General features: G+C 36.2%; 1 protein-coding gene across 1 annotated transcript; it reads right to left on the bottom strand.

Moving 5' to 3' along the window:
- Positions 1-133: 133 nt before the first annotated feature.
- LOC589376 (twisted gastrulation protein homolog 1-A) lies at positions 134-23,948 on the bottom strand. Its single transcript, XM_789018.5, has 4 exons — positions 23,469-23,948; positions 8,478-8,727; positions 6,255-6,482; positions 134-5,620 (listed from the first exon to the last, which is right to left on the bottom strand). The coding sequence occupies exons 2-4, from the start codon at positions 8,695-8,697 to the stop codon at positions 5,373-5,375; spliced, it is 696 nt and encodes a 231-aa protein (XP_794111.2). The 5' UTR covers positions 8,698-8,727; positions 23,469-23,948; the 3' UTR covers positions 134-5,372.
- Positions 23,949-27,429: the final 3,481 nt, after the last annotated feature.

Raw genomic sequence — 27,429 nt, 5'->3', positions numbered from 1 at the left:
AATTTAGGAACTTCTGTAAGTGGATATTTTCCCAATAAATCACTAACCATTACTATATTAGATGTCTAGATGCAGAGAGAATTATTGTGATGATCCACAACACTTAGAAAGAAAACACAATATGTGAATAAACTGTTTTATCAAACATTCAATAATGCTTTATTTCACCTTTTAAGTTAGCATGGTACTGTTTTGTACAAAAATACTGCATATACAAACATTCGTTAAGGGATAAAATGATTGTTTACTTAAAAAGAAAGGCACAAGTGACATTTTAGAAAAAATATTACAAAAGTAGAATAGGAATTAAAATGAAATATTTGCTTGCTTAAAGTTCCAGACCATGAGACATATAACTCAGTGCTTATTCTCAATGAAAAAAATTAACAGAATTTGTGATGATACCAATCGTAATGAATTGTAGTAAATAACAAATAAAAGCATTATTTTGCCCTATACACAGCAATTGAGCTCAAGAAGTGTGCTGAGCCGTGAAGGAGAAAGAAAAGAATCAATGTACAATATTGAGAACCGCCTTCATTCTGCACTTACATAAAAATGCATTGTCTTTACCCAACAATCCATATAGACAACATAATTACAGTCAAACCTGAAACAGAAAATGTGGCCATTGTAGACAGGTGGCCTTTCTGGAGAGGTGGCCACTAAAATTCTCCACACATATAATCATTCTGTCTCTATTAAGTATTGTAACCGTAAGATGATGTACTGACAGTGACATATTTGTCTGCTTTTATCCTATTCAGTCAGACCTATGGCATTCCATCCCGTACTGATCTGCCCCCTCCCCCACACAAGGCTTGATCACCCCTCCCCCAAAACAAGCCTTGCCCGCTCCTTCCCCAAACAAGCCCTGGTCCCACCCCTTCCCTATCGAATCAGAGAGGTCCTTTTTGTCCATTATGAATACTTATTTCCTGTGCATTGGTCCCTGATCTTCAGTCAGACCTATGGCATTCCATTCTGTACTTGTCTGCCCCCTCCTCGACACAAGCCTTGCCCACCCCCTCCCCCTAAACAAGCCCCACTCACACCCCTTCCCTATCGAATCAAAGAGTTCTTTGAGTAGAGATCTCTTAATGGTTAGCCCAGCCATATGCTCTTAATAAGAGCTGTCAACTCTAACTCTCTGATGGAAGGAAGCCTTGATCATCCTCATGGCATCCATGCTGTTTGCCAGTATAAGGGGTACAAGAGATGATCAGTTTTCAGACATCGCAGAATGCATATCTCTTCCTACGTGCCTCTAGTTTTTCTATCCTGATATTTTTAGAACAGGGTGGCCTTATTGAGACCAGCAGACAAACCCATTCTCTATTTAGCTCAGACATACCAAAACTTGGTGTGTTGTGGTACAAACTATGATGGGGCTACACCAATGGGGGGGGGGGGGAGGGGTTGCCCCACCCCTACCTGGGCTGCTGTCATAGCCTTGGTTGTTATCCTACAGTAAGGGCATATACACACTGTTTTGCTTGCAGCTCAAACCGGTATCAAATCATTATACTTTGGCTACCTTCCCAGGCAAGTAAAACTAATAAAAGAAGATTCAGAAATATGTCAATAATTTGTAGATATATAGATGGGGGGGGGGGGGGGGTTCCATGACTCCTCCCTCTCCAAATCAGCACCATTGTGTCACTTCAGCAAATGTGATTAGGAAAGGGATTGCTCATTTTCAATGAGGCAGAAAATTGAATGTAGAATATTGGAACAATACCCTACCAACATGAAATCTCAGTTCAATCACAACTGACAGAATTGATCAAATGAATCAAATTTCATCATGATAGTCGTAGGATGTTGAATTTCCAATGACAGCTAGTAAAAATGTTTTTACTGTTCAACATGAGAGTCGATGGTTTCCTTAACATCAATTACAGATCTCTTCCTCCTGTCCTCTGCTAATATCCTCTACATATGGGACTGGTTTGAGATCAGGCAAACAATGTGATCTATACGGCTCATGGTCACCGAGGTATATAATGTACCAGAAACATAAATGAGACCATACTTTTGGAATGGGGGTAACTCCAGTACCCCTTACTCTCTCTCTCTTTTATTCCCTTTAATTATTAAACTTCATATCCCTCAAATTTTGTTTTCATGGGCTCTATTCAAATGTAAAGAAAATAATTATCCACAAGGAGGAAGTTCAGAGGCTACAAATGTCACCAAAGCGGAGAAGGGGTGATAAATTAAACCGAGCCCATCTTCATTTCTAGCATCAATAAAATAAGACATGCATGGATACCAGATGAGTAAAAAGGGTAAGGCCTCATCCTTTCCAAAATTATTGTTTTTTTATAAATATTATGAAGCAAAAATGTGTCATATTCCGCCCGAGGTCTGAAATGTGAATAATTTTTTTCAACTGACTCCCACATCTCGACCCTCAATGTTTCCAATATGAGCACATTATGTTTAAAGATAACATTATTTGCAAAGATTCTACTAATGAGAAGGGTATGTTGTTCATCAGGGGAGTCATACTCGGGAAGAACAATTTGCAAAATGTCACAATCACTGATGTATATCATTTATTGCTTGGCTGTATGACAAATCAATCTGTTACTCATCTAGAGCGTTATCACTATCAAACATTTTCCAACAAAAAAAGAACTCTGTTACTCATAAGACAAGCCACACACAGTGCTATGACTTTGAGTTGAAGAAACATGAACCCTCGATTAAAGCAGAAAAATATGAATCATCAAAATGAAAAAAAATGAATACAAAGATTTGTAGAAGCACAAGCTATTTCAAAAGCTTATTTGCAAGTTACAGCTAGTGTTGGTCAAGTTAGCTTCAGTGACAGTATGCTCGAGATCAAATCCCAGAATTATCAACATTTATAAACAAATTAAAAATATATAAATTACATCACTCTATTCTACAGGAAGGGGGGGGGGTAATATTTATATCAAAGTTTGGCAAGGAAGAGTCTGCCAACTTTAACTTGATTGTCATCCAATTTCATTCACTTGGTTTAGTAACACAGGACCAGTTGTTGAAAGGGAAGCGAGTGTTGCACGCTGGCATGCCAATAAGCCTCCTAAATTGGTTGAAATACAGCCAGCATCTGCCATTGTCATTACCATACCCCTATTGGTTTTGTTATGCTCCGGACAGGGGCTACAGTGTACCCACGGTAGGGCCCATGGTATATCCGCTCTGAAAGGCTGATCTACCAGACGCGATTGGAAACGAGGGTGGGGTCTGAATAAATGCAATGAGGTGTGGAAACGATCCAGTGGTAACAACAAAAGCACTTTTAAACTGATTGGATATTTTGAACAAAGGCAACGCCCAAAGTGAGAACCTTACAATACAGGACACAGGTGCACAGTCATAAAGTTATTTTTCTTTTTGGTTGATGCTATTTCCAATGGTCCAGGGGTCAGTAATTATCATGAAAGGTCCTGTTCATCAGCATCTAAGCTATGACTATGACTGAGAGTCTAACATCATCTTTAAAATGTAAACATATGTATCTCTGTTTACAGGCAGGATATTTTGAACCATCAATATAATATGATTGAGATTTGAAAGGAAATATTTAGCAATTTCGATGTGATCAATGATTTTCAGACTTTTCACATGTGCTATATTTTCAACCATCAGGAACAAGTGCTGTGTATTCGTAATTTACTTGACTATAAAATGATAAGAAATATAGAAAACCTTTATCATCCATGGTCTGGCTATATCTCCACATCAACCGTTAACATGCCATAGCATGCCGTTCATTTTATCAGACCTAGACTTGTCACGAGTAAAGACAATAACCAGCCCAAAATGCGGTCATTTGCTGAATTTGAGCGACAACTGACTAGCCATATTGAGCAGGCGCTTCCTTCATAAATTGTCCAATTAGATGAGCTTGAACTAAACACCTAGTGATCACACACCTGTTGATGAGTAAGACAATGCTCTCTAAGAAATGTTGGGGAAATTATTTCAATGCTTTCGTGGGAAAGGTGCAAGGTATTCAACATAACAATTTATATTTTCTTAATATCGACACTGGACAATAAGCAGTGTTTTCCTTGTATTGTCACATTGCAAGACATCATTCCTGCTCAAAGTGTTATCTTAAGCATTATGTGGGGCAGTTAGGCCCCTATGACTGAATGATTGAAAAAGTTCTTAAGAGGAACTAAAAATTCATGAAATCTTCTAGTATTTATGACATTTTTAGAACAGAACAAATAGGAGATAACCTCACAAGAACCACCAACGAGTTGGTAATATGTGTGGGATTGATTGCAACTTAAAAAATTCAAAACTTCTAATCAGATTTTGCTCAAACTTTTATAGAGTATTCTCTATTTTTTAAAACTTTTATCAAAATAAAATAAACATCAAGGTGGACTTCTCCTTTAAAAAAGCACTTGTCGGAAACCTTCATGTTTCTGCCTCAGCTTGCTAAATTATTATCAACATAAAAATACTGTTCAAGGGTAAAAAGCACCATAAGGGTTGTCAACGCAATAATATCACAATTAATTTTCCCAAACTTTCCTCATTTTCCACATTGTTAATTATCAAACTGTACATTCTAGAAAATTTCTAATAAATATATCACATATTTACAAGATAGGAGTTACATTATCTTAAATAGAGTTATAAACACAATGTTAGGGAGAAAATGAATATCCGTCATAATGAAATACATCTTGCATTGAGCAGAAGGAATCATTTCAAAATGAAAAAAAAGAAATATCAAAGACGTAAGAAAAAAGGTATCCTTGAATATTTGTCCAAGCTGTAATGACACAAGCATGTCAACAAGAAAAAGAGCCATTTCAACATACTTTGTAACAACTAAAAAAAGAAGCTTTTTACATTTATGCTTCTTTCTTTTCTTTCTTAAAACAAATTCTTTACAGATTGAAAATTCCTTTCAAATTGTATGATTACTTGGAAAAACACTGGTATTTATAAATGCCTACTTCACTCAATAAATATGTATTTCTGTGGTAAATGTTATTGTTTTGGGGGGAGCAAATACTTTAGTTATACTTGAAACTGAAAATCTAATTGCTATTTGTTTAATTTAAACTGGAAAACTTTTTTGCGATTTTACTTCCTGACTAGCTAGATATTATTATTAAGTGTATTTGTTTAATCAAAACTGCATAAGAACACTTGCTGATTTCCACACTAGATCACTGCATACTCATATTATATGAATACACAAAGCTTATTACAATAGCACAAAAGAATCCTCTTATTGTTCAATGTTCATCATAAGTAGCAAGAGAAGGACACCCCAACTCCAGCACAGAATCACTGCCCTCCTCCTTCTCATAAAACATTCCTCACATCCCAGCAGATCGATGATAGTTTTAATCGTTGGGGCATTCGCTACACAGAGCTTTTTTCTTTCCGTAGCTCAGGCACGAGCTTCCGATACACTCGCAGCACCCTGTATGGAACCATCTATATTTTGCCGCCCCCATGTGGTGGCAGGCATCGACGCATTTCTCAAGACCTAGGCATATCTTGATATAAGCCACAGTACAGATGTCAATAGGTACGATGGTTTGGTTGACAGAGATCGCCGTTGTTGCCGTCTTGGAGCTTGGAGATACGTCTGACAAAAGAAAGGGATTGAAAGAGAACATGGATTTAATATTGTGCATGCTAAAATAGTTATGTAACATTCAAAAAGAAAATAAACACAAACTGTGCAACTGTGATACCAGATGCATCTACCCTTTTATATGTCAGGAACTTTTTGCCACAATTAAGAGTTCACTGATTAATAAATTATGCACTGAAAAGGCAAACAAGAAGATGCTGATTTTAGTATTTTATGTAAATGAGTAAGGAAACCAAACTGGTATGATGGATAATGTGTCACTTAATTTTTAATTTTAATATTTGTTCCATATTAGTGTACACAACAACTGGCTGAAATAATGTGTATGTCCAAAAAAGATACAGTTACAAAAAAACAATATATGTCTTGAAATAAGAGAAAGAGTTTGAGATTTACATAGCAAATTCAATTAAAAGAAAACCAAATTTTTCATTCTGTTTATGTCCTTCAGTGTATCCAAATTGACATTTACTGCAATAAAAAGAGTCAAATTATCATCTATGTGAATCCCTCAACACAATATACTTTCATTTTCAAAAACTAGACCAAGAAATTAGTAGTAGTTATGTCTAGAACTTGAGTACACATAACATCATTGTATCGCTAATTTGAGAGAAATACCTACCACTAGTGCTTCCTTCAGAAGGCGTGGCCGGCACAAGGCCCGGTAGATTGACCCCCTCCTCTTGGGGTGTGACCCTCTCTACCGTCCAATGAGAATCAGGGTGTGGCTTGTCGACCTGGGTCAGGGCGTTGAAGAGGGTGTCTGTCCAATCAGATTCCATCCGAAGGTCGTTAATGGTACTGTAGCTAGCGATGTCCGTTGACGAGAGGTTGCGAGGTTTGCACATGTCTAGGGTAATAAAAAACAAGAGTGAATGATCAAAATCATATAAGTGAAGAACTTTAAGAAGTGAATAAAAATTGAAATGAAAATGAGAATTCTAATACCGGTAAACATAAAAAATAATTTTAACATATCTCTTCTAGCAGATATTCTTTCAGGACTAAATACCCACACACAAACAAAAATTGAGGGGGGGGGGGTTACAACTGATCCTTGATAAGTTTTAAAACAAAATGTAAGTGACAGCTTGTAAGCTATGATTTTCAATGTATATATTTTGGTACTAAAAAAACACCTTCTTCTCAAGGTTTACAGAAAACTTGTGAGAACAAATTCATTGAATATTTTTATATTTGAATGGCAAGTAGCAAAATAACAATACTATTCAGACTTCAGTCTTGCATCCTCACTTGTAAACACATCTATTTATTATTACGGTGAGCAATATAGAAGGGTCCCATCATTGAATCATTCCCATGAAAGATCTATGTATAAGATCATATCCATTGAGAGAAAAAAACCCATTTTTAGGCTATAATTGATGCCTTATTATATATTACCCAAAAGAAGTGATAGATCCAATTAAGTTGTTGTAAGGTTCCCACATTCCAAAATGAAATGAACTAGGCTACTTAAATTGCCCTAGCCTGATTTCTTGAAACCTTTTGGGTTATATTTATGAGTGTTTACAAAAGATGAATTATGATTTTGGCTGTTTTTCCACCACTGCATGATTTATGGCCATTGCAGCCATACCAGTAGAGCAGGTGAGATGTAGTTCAGTGAGAAGCTGACAAAATAGATGTGAAATATGGGATGCCTTAGGGAGTTCAAATATAAGTTATTCTTATGCCCTTGATTTAACAGGTGTTTGCATCCTGTAGAAGAAATTTTATTCAAAAATACAGCACTGAGCTTTCATCATTTGTCAAGTTCCAATTTTGGCGGTATGGGTGATACTAAGAATGCTGTATTGGTGCAAGGTCTTTAAATGGAAATCGAACTCTGATACCTTCGGGTAACAAAATTATTAAACATAGTTTGGTGATAAACTGATAACTTGCTAATTTCAATAACAGAGTACTGATAACTGGTTGAAAGTTGAGAATTCTGGGAAACTCATAGAATTTGTCAGGTTATCGTCAGCCTTCTGTTTTGCAGAAGGATATTTCATTTCATTTCATTTCATTTATTTATTTATTTATTTATTTATTTATTTAAACACGGAGGCCTGCTTTTTAAAGGGGACTGAATTGTTATAATGTTGTGATGTATAAGAAAATTAATCCAATGTACATGCAATGGTCAAGTCTTCTCTTACAGTATGCATACAGTGGGCTGCATTAGGTGTGAAATACAAGGTACACCGTACATGTAAATACACTAGATTAGCAAAAAACTATTCAATTCAATTGGGTATCAACCGTGAATCAAAGGGAACGTCAATGAAAATGATGTACGAGAGCAGATATCATGCGTAGGAAATAATACATTAAGGGCATTAATCATACACATATCTTGACAGAAGGAATTTGGGTTTCTAGTCCATTGCATTCCACTATTCATCAATTTCAAACCATATAGTATAATGATTTAAATAACATCAGAAAACTACATGTATGATTGAACAAATGTTGTAAGATTGTAATTTTGACTATATGGAAAGAATCTAAGTAAAAGAGCCCCTAATTGACAAATAAATCACATGAAACTACTGTTTTGTAAAGTTTGATTCCCTATGTTTTCCATCCAAAATGTTGTACCGCTATACTTCTGTACATGGGGATAAATTGTACAGTGCAGTGTAGGTTAACATCGAGGTTGACATCTCTCTTGGAAAAAATATCAAAAAACTGATAGGGGTGGACATTTCATAATCTGAATGTCTAGAGAACTTGACATGTTCAGGAAAAGTTCAGCCACAAGAACATAGATTACATGTTCGGGTTGGATTTCCCAAGATATTTGAAAAGGAAATTTAGGATAAAAAAGAGAACTTACTGACGCAAGCGCAACAGTCGTCCCACAGCTCAGCGAGACAGAGTGTGCAGTTGAGACAGCATGTACAGTTCTCTAGCGTACAACCACAAGCACCAGTCAGCTGACATTTGCTAACCCGCGAGACGCATTTATTCTCGTTGCATGTCTCGTAGAAGATGGTGACGCCCACCGCGTAGGCGATTCCAGCCACCATCACCGCTAAGAATACTGTCGTCTTCATTCTGTAGGATTAGTTCTCTCCTTGTTGTTCCTGGAAAATTAAAACAAAAGATGATTCAAGTATTAAAGGTATTATCAACATTTTGACACCGTAAAACAGAAATGAAAACAGTTGCACAATCAATTTGGCATTCCATATGCCAGAAATATCATCACAGATTTTAACGATCAACATTTAGAATGCAAAAAAAATAATGTTATATTTCAATAAAGATATCACAACTTTTCATCTAAAATCGTGTACCACTGTATCCCTCATCTTGCTTTCAATCACTATTTGGACTTACTTTTCAAGAAGTTATTTAAAAAGTTTATCAGTGCGCAAGATATTATATTGGATACCTTTCATACCACAGTGCTCGTAGATGTACCAAGAGAATCTTCATGTCATTAATGTCTGTACATGTATTGGCAACATACGATTTGCACCTTATTGTGTCCAAATAGAAATAAATGAGGTCAAAAAATTATGAGATGGGTAAGAAAAAGTGTAATGACTGCCTGAAGGAAGAAACGATTAACCATTGTAAACTGCAAATTGTCCCTATTACAAGGCATAACATGTATCAATCATTCCATCAACTCTGGTATTTTTGAAAAAAGAACTACTGTATACCACTAGCAATGAAAGGATATCTAGGACATGGATAATATCAATTCAATGAAAGAATATATTTCTTTATGTATTACTCTGAATGAATGAATGAATGAATGTCTTCTCATCAGCATGACCTGGGTAGTGTTTCACAAAGATCCTAAGTTGAACTTATCTCTAAGTTGAACTGAACAATTATGGAAAGCTGTTAGCATCTTTTGAAACATTTTGTAAAAGTTATTTTCAAAGGCATAAAATGTTGATTCAAATCATTTCATATTTTCTATTATCAAGGAGATTTCATGTTCTTGATGTGGAATTTATGAAAAGTCTAAAATACTTTAATTTTTGCTTCTGAATATATGTTATTTAAAGGTTACAAATGGCTCTCCATAATGTTTAAGTCCAACTTAGAGTTAAGTTTTATTCAGGAACTTTGTGAAACAACCCCCTGATCTATTATATACTATTCTCACCCACATAATGCTAAATGCACAGGCACACAGTAAAGGTTTTACAAAAATGAGCTTCTTCCTTGCATCTTTGCGTTTAATTCAAGATAAGAGAAAGAGGATTGCTAGGATTTTCAAGAAATAGACTCAACAATAATTTCAATACTCTACACACATCACGTCCATTAAAAATCATGTTTGCATAATAATTAGTATGTCATTGAAAGCTCACACATTTCACTACAGTAGGCGATGGGCAAGGCTATTGAAATTACCTTAAGTTGACTTTTACGAGTTTTAGCCATCAAGTTGAGACCAAAACGAAGACAACAACTTGCAGACAGTTCCCCAGAAATGCCCATAATATTTCATGCCATTCTGCTATTATTTTATTTTGATTATCACTCAACAGGAACACAGAAGTCTTCAAAAATCGAATTATTCACTTTAGGTTGGAAGAATTTTCGACCAATTCACATCCTTACTCAAAAGGAAGGGTGTCTGCCTACCCCCATAGGACTTGAGTGATTACGATGAATAGAAAGAAATGAGTGTAATTGATGAGAGCCTTGAGATAGCATGATGAAGCAGTCTAGCTCAGTCTAGCTAGACCAAAACGTCTTGTCATCATATTAGCTCACAAATAAACATTTATGGGGCCCATTTACATCGAGGAAAAAAAGCAATTTAAAACCAATGTGTTTTTTTAATCTGGTATGTTTTTTTGTAAGTTGTGCGCACCCGGCCCCCCCACTCAGTGTTATTTAGGGTACGCATATGCGTGTTCCAACCGACCCCCCCTTTTCAGCAAAAGTCCGGTGTGTAAAGTCAATACGGCTCGACCTTTTTCTTTTGTATACGAGCCTTTTTCCGCACCCCCCCTTTTCAGCAAAAGTCCGGTGTGTAAAGTCAATACGGCTCGACCTTTTTCTTTTGTTACGAAAAGGACATTTTGGCAACACGCATGCGGTCATTTTGAAACCTGAGTGGGGGGGCCGGGTGTGCGCATGAGCCACTTTTTGCTGCTCTGCATGCGTTAACATGGAAGCGAGGAAAGAGTCATATGACCAAAATCAGAATAATTCACTGGGATTTTTGGCCAGCATTTAAGAAAACCACAATCAAGAGATGGGTTTAAATTAAATTTATGGATAATTGGCAACTTCCGACAAATGCCGGAATGTGAGAACAACTGAAGTTTTTTTTATTGCAGTGTGAATTCACCTATTGACTGACGAGATAGAGGTAATCCATATTATCACTCAATAAATGATTATTCTCTGTGGACTCACCCTAATCTGTCTGTGACCTTAAGGAAACTGGGCAAAAAGGTTGATTTCACACTAAAAAAAATGACTTTTAAATCATCAATAAATTGATCATTTTTTATTTTTGAGATTTAAAAGAGCATCCATTCTTTAATAGATAATGTACTGTAAATATCAAGTAATCAAGTCAACCAAAAAAAAGAGGACTTTTTCAGTCTTCTGCCATCATTACATATGTGTTGTAAACCTGAATCACAAGACACAGTTATCAGGGGAAAATAAAAGTAATAGAAATAAAGAATAAATAAAGATGGAAAATAATAATCGAGGCTTGTTTATCCAGGATAGCAACATGAATACTGATATGGCTATTCCTGCTGGCCTTAAAATTATCACCCAGTATTTACAAGTACCCATTATATAAATCTGATCTTACATCTAGGTGGACAAATGTTGGCAAAACACCTTGTCCAAAGATGCCAGCACCAAGCATCCAGAACCTCTTCTATACGAGTCAAGAGCCTTCACCAATACCACAGTGCTTCGTCATGAAAATTCCACTTGAAAAATATCTTTCTGGAACTGTGCCCTTGGCATTGGATCTCAGAGATTAGTTTGTGTGTATTTGATATTTACAGCAAGGAAATATAAATATCAACTCAAGATTGAAGATCATATATATGAGGACGAGGTGTGAATGGGAGGAAATCAAAGTCTGAGAGTGAGAGAGAAGACACAAGTCAAGACAGATGATGCATGTCTTAATTCATCTCCTTCAAACATGTCCATATCACAAACTCTTGGCTCTAGTTCAACTAATATACAACTGACAAAATGACAGAACACCCAAGTCATCACATCTTTTCCTCAGATGTACATTGTTTTGAAGGATGTAAAACACATTTAGAACGTGTACATCAGCCCCTCATTTTTCAAAGTCGGGGTGAAATAATACAGACTGAAGTTGGCAACCATGTTCTTTTATTTCTAATAGGTAGTACGGCCCATTTATTACTATTTCCATGGGGATTTTTTTTTCTTCAAACAGAATCTTTGGGTACATTTTTAAATCTTATCCTCAGCCCACATCTTTCCCTTCCATAGGCATTATTCTATGAATGATTCATTTCAAAATCACATATGCTTTCTATATATTTTATGTGAACATAATAAAATATTGTCAAATACATTTTCCCATGTTTTTAATGTGAACGTGGTAAAGAAAATGATGAAGATGGTGAAGAAAATGATAAACTAGTAACTTACAGAGATTTTCTTCATTTATAAAACCAATTCTAAATAGATATAGAATTTATTAATGTTATGGCATATTTCTGATTAAATCTTATCTGACAAACATACACTAGAGCCCTATAATACAATTTCAACTTAGTCAGCATTTGCTCATCTTTGAACATAAGTAACCAAGTTAAATTTGGCAAAAATCATCCTTGAATATTCAACTTTTTTCATCTTAACCACGCCAGACACCAGACACAAGAGCAACTTGAATCATAGTCATATGATTTCATCCAATTACCTTTGAACGACACAGAGAGAGGTTTCTAATTAAAGAAGATTCCTGACTTTGTTTTCATTTCAAGTGGGCAGGCAGGGTTGACGCCACAGTCAAAGATTTGGCCATCATTCATCAGACCCATCTTCAGAGAGGAAACTCACAATTATTCTCCAAAATGAAAAAATGGACTGACTCAGTGAGCCAGGAAATGGTCATAGTTAATAACATGCCGGTGTTTCCTATGTTATGATAGATAGTATAAATCAATTCTGAGGTTTGTAACCATCCCTTCTTTATTGTACAGGTGGGGTCTCGATAAAAGATTGGATGAGATTCACCAGATCCTTGGCTCAAACACAGAAGGCCGTTGCAGGATCAAGATACACATGTGTATGAATTACGACCATACATGTTCAGTAGCATAGATGTACTTTCTGCCGAGAGCCAGAAGGGCGTCAACCCTAGGTCAGAGGTTATACCAATTTGGTTCCCAGCTAATAAAAATGGTCTATGAAAATGGCAAGGGCATAACTTAGTTAAATCACCTTGTATATCACATTTTGCTCGTTTAAAGGGGATGCTTAATTGTCCTTACCGGTATTCATTTTTAATTTTAAAAAAATATTTATATTATGAAGAGGTGCTACCAATGTCGTCTTTACTATATCATATCTCAGAATAAACTAGGATAAACTAGAAATTGTTGCAAGATGATATTGTCGCAAATCATTCAATGAAAGGCTCTTTTATATGTGATTCAATTATTTTATAGCATGAAACTTTCACTATTCTTAACCAATTGAGAGAAAAAGGTGATCATTTGTGGATTTTGTGAAAGATTTATGCGCAGAGAAGCTGTAGTTTTAAGGTATAACTCTGGATGAGTGAATTGACTTTGTAATATATCTCTTCAATATCACAGTCCCTTTAACTTCAAACTTTTGATCAATACAACTTGCTCCTTGAGGCTAATGTCATTCCCTTTCTTGATTGATGCTCCTATTTTTTTTCATCCAAAGTTGATGGAAGGCAAGGTGTAAATTTAGGCTGATCTATTGCAATAATTCAAACAGAAACCACCAAAATCCATCATTGTTTCACCTTCGTTGCATGGGTCAAGTGGTATTTGACAAATGCGCCAAACAGTTGCCTCTCATATCTCAGAGTAACGGACAGGACGTGGGATATTGTTTACCAGACAGAAGATAAAATTGATGTGTGAAAGAAACTGCAGGCCTGTTGAATGATTACTGTACATATTATAAGAACTCATGTTGCTATCTTCTTGTTACTTTGTCTGATTAATTCATCTTCTACCTCTACTGTTGAGTAGCTGTTGAAGGTTATAGTACTGAAAAGTGTTGAGAGTTATGGCACTGCTTTATTCAAAATACTTACCAATCTCCTAAAAGCATTTAATTGTAAAGTTTCTAGATTGCACAAGATAAGCACTTGAGCTCGTACATTGTATACCGGTACTCACAACTTGTGGTGAGATAGTTTCTAAAGAACAGAAAATTGCCCTTTTTACCAAAAGAATACCGGTAAGCACTACATGTATGACCAAAAACCGCTGGGGTGAGAGAATGAGAAGGATTCCAGTCCTAATTATAGATATCCTAAAAGCATTTAATTGTAATATTTCCAGATTTAACAAGAAAAGCATTTGAGCTTGTATATTCGAAACTTAAAGTGAGATAGTTTCAAAAGAACAGGAAATTGTACTTTTTACCCACAAATACGGACTATGACCAAAACTGCGGGGGTGAAAGAATGATAAAGATTCCACAGTCCCAATTATAGAACTTGATTAGCTTTTTATATCAAGATCTGATCTCTAAAATGAGATCATATTACTGATAGACCCTTACAATAAGATGCACCTGCATGTGGGTTTTTACCCTATTCAAAAGGATAAACACAGGTGCAGAGTTATCTGATGTTTTCTATTTCACAAACAATAATACATAAGGTAAATTGATTTACTGAGCCTCAATATGTAATGCATAACTACCAGGGAAAAAAATACAGGGGGCTTGGGGCAAATTAGCCCCCGAAATGCCCAAAAGAGCCCCCCCCCCCCCCCGAAAGTCATAAAAGAGCCCCCGAAAATTTGCATAGAGTTCAATGCAAAACAAATTAAAGAGTGTTATTTTCATGCAAACAAGCTTGAAAAGTAGCTCCCGAAATGATTACAATATTTTTTCCCCTGATAACTACATGTAAAAGTACAACTGTACATGCGCTTGATATAAGGAGGTACAAGAATTCAAGAATCCAGGGACCTGTAAATGTCCCATACACATTTTAAATGTATGCCACTTATCAGTCTCAATGACAGATTAATTATACCAAAATGACTGATGTAATGGTGTCACTAGTAACCCCCTGCTGTGCACTGCTAGCATGGTATCAAATTCAAATCAAATACAGGGGCTGTACAGAGTAAGTATTATAATATGCAATTTTGTGAAAACTTAGGTTGGGCTCTTTGGAGCGCTGAAGACTACAGAAAAGATGCCTTTGTGTAATATGGATCATCAATGAACTACGGGAGTGAGGGAAAAGGGAAGAAGGAAGTTCTTTGAGGAGGGGTACAACAAAAAATGAAAGGGGGCGAGAATGAAAATGAAACAGTGAGAGAGTCTACCACAGGAGCGAACATCTCAGAAAATGAGTGGAAACAGAAAAAGAGAAAAACAATTCCGGAATAGAGGGGGAAGGGAGAGGGGGAAGGGGGAGGGGGAAGGGGGAAGGGGGAGGGGGAAGGGGGAAGGGGGAGGGGGAAGGGGGAAGGGGGAGGGGGAAGGGAGGGTGTGAGAGAGTGTGGGAAGGGGGAGAGAGATATGCTCTGCTAGATACCTTGCATTTGACAGGAAAGAATGCTCATCAAGTCACAAGCTCACTGCCAACATTTCAGGGAAGAAGAGAGAGAGAGAGAGAGAGAGATGGGGGGGGGGGATGGGGTAGACTGTAATTGGACACATACTGGACTATAAACATATGTACAAATGTACCTTTGACTGTTTACAGCCAGCCAGCCAGAGCTAGAAATAGGGCATGATGAGACCCTGGTTGCGGATCAATGACATGGCAGGCATCAGACGAGGAGCCGGGTCTCCTACTGTGATGGCTGAGGTTCATGACATTGACTTGGAGGTTGGATTCTAGTTCAACCCTCCCTCCATCCGCTCATCCTCATCGTTCCTCACTCCATAGGAACGAGATGTAGGCCTACACCTCCGCAGTTATAACTACAACCAGTGTGTACGTGCACACCATGGCCTATGACCATGACAGTGTCAAGTTTATAAGCAAAGCATTGTGGCCATCGCTATTTAAGTTATTTCTTTTTTGAGGAAATTGTAGATAGTCAGTCAACACAAGTCATGAGGTCTCCAACTTGTTTGAATGCAAACAGTATATGACACAATCTGTGCAAAAAAAAAGTTTTGTGATGACCAAATAACATTACAAACACTAAAGTAAAATACATGTACATGTACCATGCAAAAAGAGAGCTAGAATCCATATCTCATGATCTTTATTAAGAAAAAGAAATTAAAGTAAAGACAACTATAAGATCGTCAAATTAATGAAATTAGGCATTCATCTTACAGTGCATTTGCTCTTAATTCTACAGCTGTCTGTATTGTAATTACACGTACATGAAATGAGTCACATACAGTTGCAAACAAGTTAAAAGCTTGTATTCTTAATAATTTTGTTTTTCATCACTGCTCTTTACATTTGGTGATAATTACCTCATAAAAGAGGTTTAAAACATGTTCTTCATCTTTCTTTCAGCCTGTAATTTCCGTTTCTGTACTGCCAATAAATTATTTGCTGATCAAACACGCCTTTTTGACCGGCAAGACTGTAAAGACACAATCTTTTGTTTTCATTTATTATTAGTTTAAGAAATGATTGCCATCTTATAATCACTTGACTCTGGACAGGATTAAGAGATAGAAACCTTGGGGCTAACATGTCACTATGTACTTCCTAAATGGAAGTAACCAGACCTACAGGAGCCTGGCTCTTCTCTAAACTTGGCCGAAATCATTTCCTTTAGCAACAAAAAAGTCAAAAAGTCAACAAAGTCAAAAGTTTGAGGCAAATGACCTCTTCAGATGAGATTATATCACAAGAATTACTCATAATGTGTGATGAGCAAGGATTTCTGAAAGACTTTGTGAAGGTTTGAAGAAGGGGGTGGGGCCCAAGCGGAACATGGGAGACGGACACGTCTTGACTACCGGTACAACATGATTCAGGGGATTTTGAAGGAAATTCCTGTCTTATCCAATGAAGTATTTTTCATTTCTCACTACAGATTCTTTTAATGAACATATGTCTGTTCAGTAAAGTAATTTATTGCTACATTTTCATGTAGCTAATATACTGTGAATAAGGTAGACAGATAAATGAAAAACACTTACATCAACAACTACAGTTTTAAGTTTGTAACTTGGTACCTTACTGAAGGAGATGAATTTTTACAGGAAATGTGGAGGGGTAATACAAAACAAATCTTTACATATCTACATGTAAGCCTTGTAAAAGCTTATCAACACTGCTATGAATACAATTCAGATACGGTCAATAATACTATACTGAATAAAACATTACATCAATTTCTTTTTATACATCCTTAGATGATTGTATCCGTTATGTTTTCCCAACAGCCGGCTGTTAGTAAAGCGTCTTCGCTGTTCATGAATAATTGAAATGGGTAGTTGAGCGTTGAACTTTTAGGGAAGATGGCAGACATCAAATGGGAAGATATATTCTAGGAAAATGAAAGTCCTACTGTGCTGTGGTTCAGTCTCAGTAGGTGTTTTCTACCTAAGGATGGCATGAACCCAATCGGCTGGTGTGACGTAAATAGAAGAATATTATATTCTACAGGTTGATTTCTTCATCCACTGAACTTATCACACATTTTGTATTTGTTCACAAAATATATATACAGACTTAATTCACTTTACCGGTATCTTAGTTTCACTTCATTTTTATTAAACATTTTATATTTTCTAAAATGTTCAGTTTGTAATATTTGATACCAAGTGTTAGCATGACCTTACAACATTGTATTACAAACACTTTGGGGGTTGAAAACCTTTTATGTATCAACATACACATGACTTGTACAACCTTTAGTCCCTCACATTAAATTCTTTGTCTCTGCAGGCTATTTATCATATCATAATATGGCCCGAAGAAGGGAAATTGAAAGCTTCAGGTATTTTGAACCCTACGGGAGGGGGGGGGGGCCTACTGGAAATAGTTCCTGTGACAACATTACCTTGAGCCCCCACCATCATTGGAAGCATGTCCTTATCCTGCATTATCATGGATCAATGAAAAACGAAAGTGCCAAAAAACACCTCATAGTGAGTAATATTAGTGGAGCTAGCTTATATTAATATTTTTTCTGGATTTCAGTGGTTTTGATGGATTTGTCACCTGTTTCGAGAACGAGACAGACGAGCAGGTAGACAAAGACCTGTACATCATGCTAGCACTCCTTAAATTGGCAATCCAGGGGGTGAAAACCAATACTATGTACAGGATTACAGTAAGCCCACTAATAAGATCAAGATCAGTGATAAGGGTGGTTTTAACATGGTGTCTCAAGTTTAAAGAACACTGGAACTTGGACAATCTTACGATTTCTTGAAAACAGTTTCGGTTGTGTCTTTCCTTGTCAGTTGACACTGGACTTCCCTTTAAAGATGAAGTTGAGTTCTGGTCATGCGATTGCATTGTGAAAGAAACGGTGTGGAATTGACCAGAAAAGGTTGATCATCTAGCATATAAGAATTTGTGTGTATTGCAAGGTTCTGGAATCATCAAAATGATAAGAAATTTGGCCAAGTCTTGGTAAAGTAATTAAACACTGTACACAGAAAGATGTATACGGGACTACACGAACACGTGGCGTAAAAAACCTACCCCCCCCCAAATTTTTCCGATGAACATGACATATTTAGAATATGAAGGCATTTGAAGAGCCATGCTTTTCAGGGAAAATGTCTTATCTGATGTTCTTCCACACTTGCATAATAAGAATGATAAAGTTCACAATTATTTTTCACCTCTTCCCAGAACTCAACCTTATCTTTAAGAATGTCACATACAGATTGCATTACAAGGAGTGGATTGTAAGCTGACAGACCACGCAGTAGAACAGGTATGAAACAGAGGGTACACCAAGTGAACGTCCTCTGCTCCTGAGTTCAGACTATAGCCTAAATCCATTGCAGGTGTGAGAACAAACCCACAGGGAGAGATGGCTTACAATGTACGCTTGTTTTCGTTTCTTTCAAAAGGCATTCCTCTGCCGTCTATAATACCTCCATCTTGCATTTAAGTTGTATATTTTTCTCCGCTAGCTGGAGGAGAAAAACTGAAGCCTGTTAACCCAAACACAGTCAGTTGCTTGGTTGCTCGGAATGCTCGCAAAGCAGAAGAAAGACATTCCAGCAATACCTTTTAAGTCAGGTGTATTCAAAGTCTTCCATATTCTGAAGGTGATTTCAAAATTGTTCTGGAACTTGAAATAAAAAACTTTCAAAAATTTCATGAGGGGTTCCAATTTCAAATTGATATAATTTCAAAATGATTGATCAAACAGAACGAATCAAAACATGGAATTTTAAAATTCAGAAAAATGTAGAGATGTGTGTAAATTTCATTGTAGCTGAAAAATGTTCATGTCAATTTACCAGTTTTACCATTTAGCTCTTCAGACATTATAAGACAATGTTCAGAATCAGATCATAAACTTTGATTGTTCTAAAGGAGCTGCTGATGCATAATAATGTACAGTAGATAATTGAAGACCAGTGACTTGGAACAAAGAACAATTTACAAGGATCAATATCATATAACAAATCTTACAATAAACCTTTTCTTCTATATCCAACTTTTATTCTTAAGTTTACAGCTATTTCTAAAATTCATTTCTTAAAAAGAGGGTTTTTCCCAGAAAGGATAGTTGAAACTTGAAAGTGTAATAAAGATTTAAAAATGCCATTCGTAAACATTTGAAAATATAATTATGTTTTGTTTCCCTGGCATAGCCCAATTCTCCAGATATACATTTGTCACTTCTTCAGTGGGCTACCGCAGAAAGAATTATTTTGACAAGTACAATGTATAACTACATTTTTTCAGGAAAGTAGAAAGTGTGTAGGTCGCCTTTTTACATTACATTTGCACATGGTTACATTGTAATCCTACATGTAGTCCTGCATTGAACACGTCGCCCTATTACAACACAGTACATGTATGAGAAACACTGAAACCTTGCAGTGTTTCTGTAAAATTTGGTTGAGGTTTAGATCTTGGGAAGACATCCCAGCCAAGAGCAGCATCTTAAGTACAAGATAATCCTGCTCTTACAGAGATGATTAAAAAGGTAACAAAAGGGAGAAACCCTTTGTCCTAATCCCTATTGGAATGTACATGAACAAGTTTGTGATGTAACAAAACAGACTAATGCCATGTCACAATGGTTTTCATCCTGTTCCCCTTATGAATAGACAGCAATTATAGCATTACAAGAGAGTTCTGATCAATAGATACTCCCCATCAAATCTGTATGCTCACACAGTGATTGCCCTAAAGAAAAGCAATTAGTAAATGTCTTTCTGGAATGCTTTCGAGACGATCAAAGAAACGTACACAGCAGTGACAGCACATAATGATTTTTGCTTACATCTTCGACCTTCCAAGTGGATTTTGTAGAGTAATTCAGGACCTAACATTAACAAAATGTAGCAATTGTATCATTAAAGCACTAAACGATCTAAATTGTACTTTTCATCATTTTAGAGGGGGTTACTGGCCGGAATCTAATTCAAATGTTTCATGGACATTGGACCGGTAGGCTAGCATTAATTACAACTTTTTGTCATCCATGATCCATTTCCCAAATTAAACATAACATACAAAAACAAAAAAAGTTGTAATCATAATCTTGCAAGTGTACACTCTTCATTTATTCCGAGAATCAGCTTTTGATCAACAATCCCATTTCAGAAAACATGTACATTATTTGAAAGTATTTTTGATGAAAAATCTATGATGCTAAGGAATAATTTGACAAAGAAAAACATAGCCTCCTCCTTCGCACAGTGCACGTATCTGCAGTGACTTCTTATCAGAGGACAAGGTTCTCTGCGCTTTGATTTTCATAGAAAAGGGGGAAAATAAAGATAAGATGTGAACGTTGCAGACCTAGATGATGTGATTGAACCCATGTGAAGACCCTGTCCCTGGACGCCCTGCTGTGTGTGCCTGAGGAGGAAATGGGTGGCCCTATCCCTTCAAACTCAGTCAACAACCAAATACATGTATATCATTCCAGACAGAATACAACTACTCATTTGTCAAGTTTAGGCAATACGTGATTGCAGCGAGTCAGAAAATGTTGCACATGTTCCATGGAATGATTATCATGCAGTTATTTAATTTACGAAATGAAACGTTGTTTGAAAGTGTAAGAGTAGGTGTGAAGTAAACCGAATAGTACCTGTAATTATGTATGTACCGTAATAAAAACAGTATTGGTAGTAGGTCATCAGATATTGCTGTATTTGTAATAGGTGTGCATAATATAATAGAAGCAAACTAAAGTAATTATCTATAAAACCATAGATGTACATGTAAATCAACTTGGTTGATTGACATTTTCACTTGTACACTTTTAAGCAAATCTATTTACCAAAAGAACACTTTGAAAGACCCTATAGAGGCTTAAAATCTTCAGAGCTGAAGTTGAACATCTTCAAACGAGAGTAGATTTCTAAATTCATGATTTTCATGTTATTCTTAAAGTATCATCACTGTATCATTACTCTGCTATTAAGATGCAAATGAGTGTGCAATTAAAGAAATAATGAATTTACAAACTGACCCTGCCATCATAATTGACCACTAGTGGCTCACTGATTTCCTCTCTACTTTCTGATTCGTTCAAATAAATCTAATTAACCCCACTGTACACCTTGTTGTAATGGAGGCACTTTTATCTCCCAGGCACTGATATGATGCAGTCTCCTCATAAACGTAACGAGCATTTAATTACTGTAATGCCAAACAATCAATTAACCAATTACATGTACTGATGTACAACTAGCAGCAGGTACCTATACAATCTACATGGAGGCCCGTATTTACGAGATGAAGGACATGTAGCGGGTGGTGCAGGGGTGGGGAAAAACTTAACTGGCTAAAGAGACCTATCATTTAAATAATTAATTTGTGAATATCAATAAGCCAGTTTCGTAATGTAACCAAATTTAATGCATACGTCTTTGTGAAGTGCCTCAATACAAATTATTTCATTCACCTGATAAGAATAATAGTATTTCAATAGTCAGAATGCAACTGCATATATTAAGTGTTGCTAGGTAGGTCAAGCCATAATGTTTGTCCAACCTGGCAACAACTTAATATATGCAGTTGCATTCTGACTATTGAAATACTATTATTCTTATCAGGTGAATGAAATAATTTGTATTGAGGCACTTCACAAAGACGTATGCATTAAATTTGGTTACATTACGAAACTGGCTTATTGAAATAAAAAACAAAGCAAAATATTGCAAGAAAAAAAAATATATGTGGTTGCAGGTCAATGAGTATGAAGAAAATAAATAGTTAGGCCTATGCGAGCAAAAACAGTTCAGGTTCATTAGAATGAAGCACCACTCAATGTAATAACCGGAAGTTTCAACAGGATCACCTCACACTTCCGTATACTGATGCTGATGCTGATAGAAATTCAAGCATGCTGAACAGAAGTCTAATATGGGTTCTTATTTATCCTTTATTTTCTTCATACCCCCATTCATAACCAAAAGAATGCCATGTAAAGTTATTATCCATTTAAACTAACTGTAAACAAGTTTTCAAAGTGATTACCGCCATTGATTTACTGGTCTCTTTTAAGCTAAATTGTCATAACTAATGAGTTTAACAATAAATAATCTGATTTTTCTAATCAGAGTCACTGATTATTCTTTATTCTAGGTATGCCTTATGTACATTCCAATTTCCATGATCTTATAAAAAAAGGTCAATGAAAAAAGGATGCTGGTGTATGGTTACATGTACACTCCATGCTGTTTCATATTCCTCCATATTAGAGGAAAAGAAAATCTACTTTTACCAAAGGACAGGGCTCTTTAATAAATTGATTTATTTATTATTTTATTGCACTTCATGTAACTGGACAAAGTCCTCAAAATTGATGAATTTTCAATTTTCATGATAGTGGAATCACAACATCTTTCATGTCATTAATGACAACTCATGATATTTTACACTTGACAGCATGGTGGAGGGGTAAGCATACGTTATTTTTTTTGCATTTTTGTCCCCGTCATAATAAAAAGAATATCCAATTAAAAAAAAATATATATATAAACACAAACATAACATACAGTTTACATAAGCAAGCAAAATCATATGGCATCACATTGAAAGAACAACAACATTATTAAAGAACAAAAGGATGTCCAAAGAAATAAACAAAAACAGAGAAATAGAGGGCTGGATATGCCATTTTCAGCTAAACTTGCATTATGCTGTTGTATAAACTTTTTCATAATGATGTCATGGTAGTAGCACTGTAGCATAGTAAATATTAAGTAGTATATCCTATAATAAATTGTGCTACATGTATATACAATGAGTCATATCATAGCATTGAAGAAAAGTTAATAAAAATGAGATGGAAAAAATAGAATGATACCCAGAAGTTGGAAATATAACTTTTTAGGTTGATATATAATATACACACACATAACACACAACTTGTTTTAGTGTCAGTTCAGATTTACTCTTCTCGACCATACCCTGAAGCCTGAAGGCTGTAAATGTGTAAAATAAATGACAGATAAAACTGCTACATGTTCTACATACCGGCATGAACGTGTCAATCCAGCAACTTTATATTTCCTTTGGCACGGAACAACTCGAAATAAGTTAGGGTTCCTGGCTGGATCTCCTAGAGTGTCCCGTCACAACGCTTTCTCTTGCCCGCCTAGTTCCGGCTTACTCGTAGCACAGCATCCGTACAATGCCAGTTGATCGAGAGCTAAAGCTGAAGTTAGAGCGAAGAGGTGCAACACTTTCAACGTTAAATATCACTGTTTTTACCTCCACGATGACCTGTCCAGGCGGTCAAAGTATTAATGTTCCTGACGCCCTTAATGTTCCTGAAGCATTATATCCTTAGCTAATTCCTAAAAAGTTCCAAAGTTATTCGGAAGTTTATGAAAGTCCAAGGATCATGTCAGATGTGCGGCACTGCTGTTGGCTCTATCTCGGCCTCTTGTACACGGACCTGCGTAGTGCACCTGCTGCGAGTTTGGATCAACGCGGAGCGGCAGGGTAACTGAGAAAGGATGCCGAAAAAGATAATGGTGTTCGTGCATCTAACGCTTGTGACTTTGCTCGCAAGATGGCGTAGTCCATCAATTGATAATGCTCCTTCATCTATTCCTGTTTGATCCAACTCAGTTAGACAGTTACAAAAGCTTTAAAAAAATCAACCAAAGACAATTTTCAATAGCTTTGTGGCTCACTTATTGAAATGTGAGAACATGAAAATGAGATACATGTATTACGTAATTCAAATATAAAAAGTTTTGCATTTCAGAGCGCTCGAACTATCGCAAAAACTTCTTCCTACTCGGGCAATATCAATACCCTATTGTGCTACCACAGTGTAACTGTCTTTAACGTCTAAATATTTATGATTTAGGTTTGAATAAGAGTTCCCTCTTTTAGTGACTTGCACTTAGCATTACAGTCGTTGATAATCAGAATCTTTTATCTTGTCAACAATCCACATCTTTTTTCATCATTAGCATTAGCCAAAACTTTATCACCACTATCATCACCTTCATCATCTTCAAGATCGTCACCTTGATCACTGATCATCATCATCACCATAACCTCACCGTTACTATATTAGCATTATTATCATTATCATCATAACTACTATCTTCAACATTGGCGTCATCGCCATTGATATTGTCGTCATTGTTATTTATGACCATATTCATCTTTAACATCATCATCATCATCATCGCCATGTGTCGACGTTACCAACGTCTTCGTCATAATTATCATCATCAACATTATCAACAATAACTTCATCGTCAACAGCATCACCATGCATCATCATCATCATCATTATCAACACCATCCTCATCATCTTTATTATTATTTTCATCTTCATAAGAGTTATATGACTCCAGCTTGCTGTATTATATAGGATCGATATTCACAGAAAGCGATTCAATATGGCTTGGTCTTTATAGCCCTCTCATTTTCAATCTACTTTCATCACTTCGGTGGAGTTTTTTCAATAGAGTATCTCAACATGGACCTACTACGATCTCAAACACAAGTGTAAACGTCCATAATTTGAACAATGCTGACAAACAACGAAATCTACACATCGGTTATTGAGTGAAGAACAAAAGTTGAAGTTTTATTTGAGATTGGTGTTGTTTGCTTTGAGGAATCCAAATCACAAGAAAATGTTATAATCTGGGCCCCGCTGCACAAAACTTACCATTGATGGTAACTTTGCCATCAATGGTAACTACCATGGAAACCTTAATTTGTCTGTTGAGCCATTTTACCATGCATGGTAGTTGCCATTGATGGCAAAGTTACCATCAATGGTAAGTTTTATGCAAAGGGGTCAAGATTATAAAATGTTTGATGAAGCAGTTATTCATTTTCTTTGCTTATTTTGCTTCCTTTTATTTTAACGACCGCAAAGACTTTCTAAATATCAACATAATTTATATAACGCAATTTAATAGCCTTGCCCATCCCTTTTTTGGAATTTGTGAACATTACAAAGCGCATTATACATAATCTGAACATGATTTCTATGGGACTACTATAGGGTATTGAAATTGCCCTTGAGTTGATTTTTTAAAAGTCTCTGCGGTCGTGTTGTCCATTTTTAAATTATTTTACTCTAATACATGTATTAACATTTTCCACTTAGGACAGCCATTTTGTTGTCTTTTGTGAACTTAGCTTCAGTAACAGTTGCCTCGATGTTAAAGCCTCTCTAAAGTATTGGGAGCCCCAACATTTTGATGGGAAAAAATTCACTACAATAATGTATAATGAAGTGAATGAGAATGTCATTTAACACTGACTTCTTCAAGGATTCTCAAAATAAATAGGTCTGAAGACGAATATTGAAGAAAGAATACAAAATTTAGTTTCTGCGAACAACACAAAAACCTAAATTTTGTATTCTTTCATCAATATTCCGTGTCAAGCACATTGGTTTTGAAATTCCTTGGAGAAATGTTTGTTAAATGAGAAACCTCTTCACATCATTATAAAACTTAATTGAAATTTTGCCTTTACTTTTTTTTAGAATTTGGGGCTCTAAACCTTTAGAGGGGCTTTACCATATAGAAGTAGGCCTATGTCACCGGAATTTTGCGTAGGCCTACCGACAATTGTCGGCAAACTTGTAGGTTATTGAAGAAGAAAAAACTTGGATAGTTATCTCCCTTTAAGAATGTCCTTTTGTTTTAATTGTTTCTCCCTGTAAACAGTTACTTATTTATTTACAGAATATATACATTATGTACATAGATATAAATTATACAGAGGAACAATTATTGTTTGTTCATTGGAAAAGTCTAGTCTCGTTGTTTGCCAAACCAACTCCTAATCTTCGTCGCCAGTTTTTGTGGCAAAAGTCTGAAACGAGCTCGGAGGTAGGCAAAAGAGCTAGCTGTGTTGTCTTTGATGAACTCGGCCTCGATGTCAGCTGTCTCTAAGGAAAGTCTATCGCTGCCCACTTCGAGGGCTGCTTCGTCTGAAGACGCGGCAGAAAAGTCATGGATGACTTGTGCAATTTCTGCCGCGTGATCAGACGCTGGTCCCAGGTTAAGACGCTGACATCTTATGGCCATTCGCTGTGCCCGTCTCTGCCTCTGAGCTGACATGTCAATGTTTTTGTCAGCTGGAACAGAAGCACAGCTGGACGGGACAAGTTGGGCCATGTCAAGGGCCGTATTGATTTCAGCTTCATGATCGACTACCGATCCGAGAGCAAGTCGTTGACGGCGACCGTTCATACGTCTTGCCCGGCGATGTCTCTGACCCGACATTTCAATGTCTGTTGGAGTCGTGATAATCATCATGCTGTTGAAGATGTAAAATCAAATTAAATTCAAATTCATTTCGGATGTTTCATCTCAGCTCATAACTATACAATCTCTACTTAACAAACTGAACTGTATTCATATATCAATGAATAAGTTATTCTCTCAAGAAGCTTTGAAATGCACTGTTTTTACAGATTAAATCACCTTGTATAAATGTTGTGTTGGCACTTTTTTTATTCTACATCAAAGCAATAATTATTGAATATTTTGTGCTATAAAAATTAATAAAAGGCCAGCTCTAAGCCTTGATATTTTACCCGTTACTAGAAAAGGACCAGGTTCTTGTAAATCGTTAGGCCTATATCAACACGTCCAATGATTACTACGTATTTTATTATTATCTCGTAGAGCCAATGCTGGATTAGCGAACCCTTTGCATAATACATGTAATACTAAGGGCAATGTTTTTTTTTTCTTTCTTCTTTTCATTTGATAAATTTAAACTCACCTTAAAAGAATCTAAGCTGATTGTGGTCGGTAAATATAGCTAAAGAGATGAATTTTTCAGCAAAATTGCGTCAAATTCGCTTTCGGAAACTCGAAGGAAGGTACACTACGTGTTCTCCACTGCACGATAAATCAGAAAGTGTTATTTGGTTTGTTGTGGTTTTATGACCTTAGTAAAGTGCGCGGTTTCCAAGGAAAAAAGATATGACGCAGCCTAA

The sequence above is a fragment of the Strongylocentrotus purpuratus genome, unplaced genomic scaffold (genome assembly GCF_000002235.5).
Source record: "Strongylocentrotus purpuratus isolate Spur 01 unplaced genomic scaffold, Spur_5.0 spur5_scaffold_8, whole genome shotgun sequence".
Lineage (NCBI taxonomy): Eukaryota > Metazoa > Echinodermata > Echinoidea > Camarodonta > Strongylocentrotidae > Strongylocentrotus > Strongylocentrotus purpuratus.
This window is presented reverse-complemented; position numbering and strand designations above follow the sequence as displayed.